The sequence below is a fragment of the Triticum aestivum genome, chromosome 4B (genome assembly GCF_018294505.1).
Source record: "Triticum aestivum cultivar Chinese Spring chromosome 4B, IWGSC CS RefSeq v2.1, whole genome shotgun sequence".
Classification (NCBI taxonomy): domain Eukaryota; kingdom Viridiplantae; phylum Streptophyta; class Magnoliopsida; order Poales; family Poaceae; genus Triticum; species Triticum aestivum.
In genome coordinates, this window is record NC_057804.1 from 419,494,346 (window position 1) to 419,497,323 (window position 2,978).

The 2,978-nt window shown below is 42.7% G+C and overlaps 1 protein-coding gene across 5 annotated transcripts; it reads left to right on the top strand.

The window, feature by feature from the left end:
• Positions 1–667: 667 nt before the first annotated feature.
• LOC123094924 (uncharacterized) lies at positions 668–2,134 on the top strand. 5 transcript variants are annotated; one of them, XR_006446041.1, is made up of 3 exons: positions 708–1,198; positions 1,293–1,491; positions 1,629–2,134. XR_006446041.1 is itself a non-coding variant. In XM_044516790.1 (2 exons), the coding sequence occupies exons 1-2, from the start codon at positions 938–940 to the stop codon at positions 1,881–1,883; spliced, it is 399 nt and encodes a 132-aa protein (XP_044372725.1). In that variant the 5' UTR covers positions 705–937; the 3' UTR covers positions 1,884–2,134. The 5 variants fall into 5 exon arrangements, 2 of the variants coding, with proteins under 2 accessions (XP_044372725.1, XP_044372726.1); XR_006446042.1 differs by lacking the exon at positions 1,629–2,134 and having other exon boundaries at positions 668–1,198; positions 1,284–1,609; XR_006446040.1 differs by lacking the exon at positions 1,629–2,134 and having other exon boundaries at positions 668–1,198; positions 1,293–1,609.
• The last annotated feature ends 844 nt before the right edge of the window (positions 2,135–2,978 follow it).

Genomic DNA, 2,978 nt, shown 5'->3' on the forward strand with positions numbered 1-2,978 from the left:
TTTTTTTCGAAAATCAATGAACTTTTTTATAATTTATTGAACTGTTTTTCAAATTTGATGATTTTTTTTTTGAAATTTGATGAACTTTTAAAAATTCGATGAACTTTTCTAAAATTCAATGATTTTTTTTAAATTTGATGAACTTTTAAAAATTCGATGAACTTTTCTAAAATTCAATGATTTTTTTGAAATTTGATGAACATTTTTTTCAAATTCGATGAGCTTTTTTCAAATTCAATGAACTTTTTTCGAATTCACGAACTTTTTCCATTTTTGTGAACTTTTCCTTTCAATTCATGGATTATATGAATGCCTTTTCAAATTGATGTTTCCTTTATTCAAAGAATTTATAGGGGGCATTAAGTAATAGCATATATTTAATGTTTGTACTGTTGGAACGGTTAAAGAGGCGTGTTTTCCTCGAGTAATTAGTAGACTGAGGCTGGTCCAGTGGTTAACCCTTATGGTCAACTTGGACGTGATGAGTTCGATTCCTGCTTCTCCCGAATTAATGGTGAATTTTTCCTTCGTTGTTTTGCTTCTCAGCAGCTTGCTGGGCCGGCCCAGTTCGCGTCTGTGCGGGCGCCAGCGCCGCGAACCGGCGCGTACAGCGCTGTATAGGAGCTCCCCTGCTGTAGGTACTATTCAGCGGCAAGAGAGCGAAACGACTCCTTGGCGATCGATCGCGGGAGCGATCGATTCCGACCGCGCTCGTCGTTCCCCCTATTCCCTTTCTATTTTCTAGTCTTTTTCCTTTTCTGGAAAGCCCAGCCGTCCGCCTTTTCCCTTTCCCCTTTCCATCCCCTCCTCCACTGCAGCTGCCCTGCTGCCCCCTCCTCGGCGAGGCGCCTCACGAGCGCCGCGAGGTCAGCACGGGAGCCGCGCCCGCACGAGCTCCGTGAGGGAGGTGGCCAGTACGGCGAGGCGCCGTGCCCGCATGAGCGCCGTGAGGTCAAAGTGCAGCGGCGGCCAATACGGGGAGGCGCAGCGACCGCTCGGGCTCCGCGAGGTCCAGGGGCGGAAGCAGCCAATACGGCGAGCGGTGCCTGTCCGGCGACCATACGACCTCCGCGGCGTGCTCGACCTTGCTCCTACACCTCCTACCCGGGCTGGACATCCCCCCGTGCGTCGTCCCCACCCGCATCACCAAGCTCCCCAACGGCGTCCGCGACTCCCCGTCGCCTCCGAGGATTTCCAGGTACTACCCACCTCTCCCTCCCCTCTTCCTTCTGATGAGTCCATGGCTGACAGCGGCCACCGTCTCCGAGCTCACGAACACCCAGATTTGACAGGGAGCAGCACAGGGATGGCGATTTTGGTAGCTCTGCTCTGATGATGCCGTCAGAGCACAGCTTGCTCGTTTTCAGCATGAGGAAGAAGATGATTTGACAGGGAGCAGCACAACTTGCTTGTTTTGTTTCTCTGTAGCAAGTTATTCTATAAATACTGAACGCTATGTAAGGAAATCAGCAGCTGCCATTGTTCAAGAATGTACTAATTCTCTGAACATTGTTTTGTTTTTCTGTAGCAAGTTATTTCTATAAATACTGAACACTGCAAGGAAATCAACAGCTTTCATTGTTAAGAGAATAAGCTAATTCTCTGAAAATCTTTTTGTTTTTCTGTAGCAAAATATTGTATGAATTATGAACATTTGTGCAAAGAAATTGTTGCTCCTTTGGATCGATGCCCGGAGGCGGGACTGACTGACTCACTGATGTTTCTTCATCCACAACAATGTTCAGATTAACACCGAGGCTCCCTGCCGTTCACAGCGTCTTGCCAAGTACAATACTACAACCAGGCAAGTAGCTCTTCTCGTATGTGGTGCTGAAGCAATGTCGGCTCCTTTTTTGGCCAAAACCTTCTTGCAAATGATTTAATAAATTATTTAATCCCATGGTTCATTATTCCGTTTAGTGTATGCTTACTTTTGGCACTACTAGTTCTGATGTTGCTGGTGTCCTAGATTTTTTGGTTGCAGTGATGAGTTATGTGCTCCAGCAAATCGTTGCCGTAATTCTGAATTGTAGTAGTTCCTTCTGTTGTCGTTTTACATGATGTGTATCATCACTATCAGTTAAGAAATGAATATGTGAAAGCAGTACTTTTCATATCCAAACTCCAAATACTATGTCATTTTCAGTTTGTTGATAATTTAGAGGTTCCAATCCAAGTTGAAAATACCGAACTGAGCTATGCAAGGTTGATTCAATCCAAGTTGGAGTTGCTTTATTATTGATTAAGTGACGGCAATATCGTTGAATACAAGTATTCCATGCTTATACTCTGCATTTTGACCTCTGTTTTATGCCTATATGATTTAGTACAGTAATAGTTTTCCCTGGATGCATCCGAGGTGGTTGAGCTTAACTAGGAACATTCAGTCTTGTTTATCAAACCGAACTGGTCCTTGGAATCAATCAAGTGTTTCTGCAAAATCAAAGTAGTATTGAAGTGAGTGAAATTAAGTGGAGTACATGGCTGTTATCTCTTCTTCAGTATCTCCATGTAACAATCTTGTAATTGGAGTACATGGCTAGAGAGCTTGTTCAGAAGCTGAGTACTTTGTGCTGATCCTGCTGGATTTGCTGCATCATTTGCCCCCAAATGTCACAAATGTGTCGCCAACTTTGGAAAGAAAAATAATTGTTAAGAAAATCAGCAGCTTTCATTGAATGAGCTAATTATTAAGAGAATGCTGCATCATTTTGTAGCAAGTTATTTCTATAAATACTGAACACTGCAAGGAAATCAGCAGCTTTCATTGTTAAGAGAATGAGCTAATTCTCTGAAAATCTTTTTGTTTTTCTGTAGCAAATTATTGTATGAATTATGAACATTTGTGCAAAGAAACTGAGCTCTGAACATTATTCAAACAACAGAGATATAGCACAATCTGTATATACATGAGCATTAAGCTAGAAGAATTCCTAATTTACTGTGTTCCTTTTGTTTTTGGTTTTTTCTCTTCCATG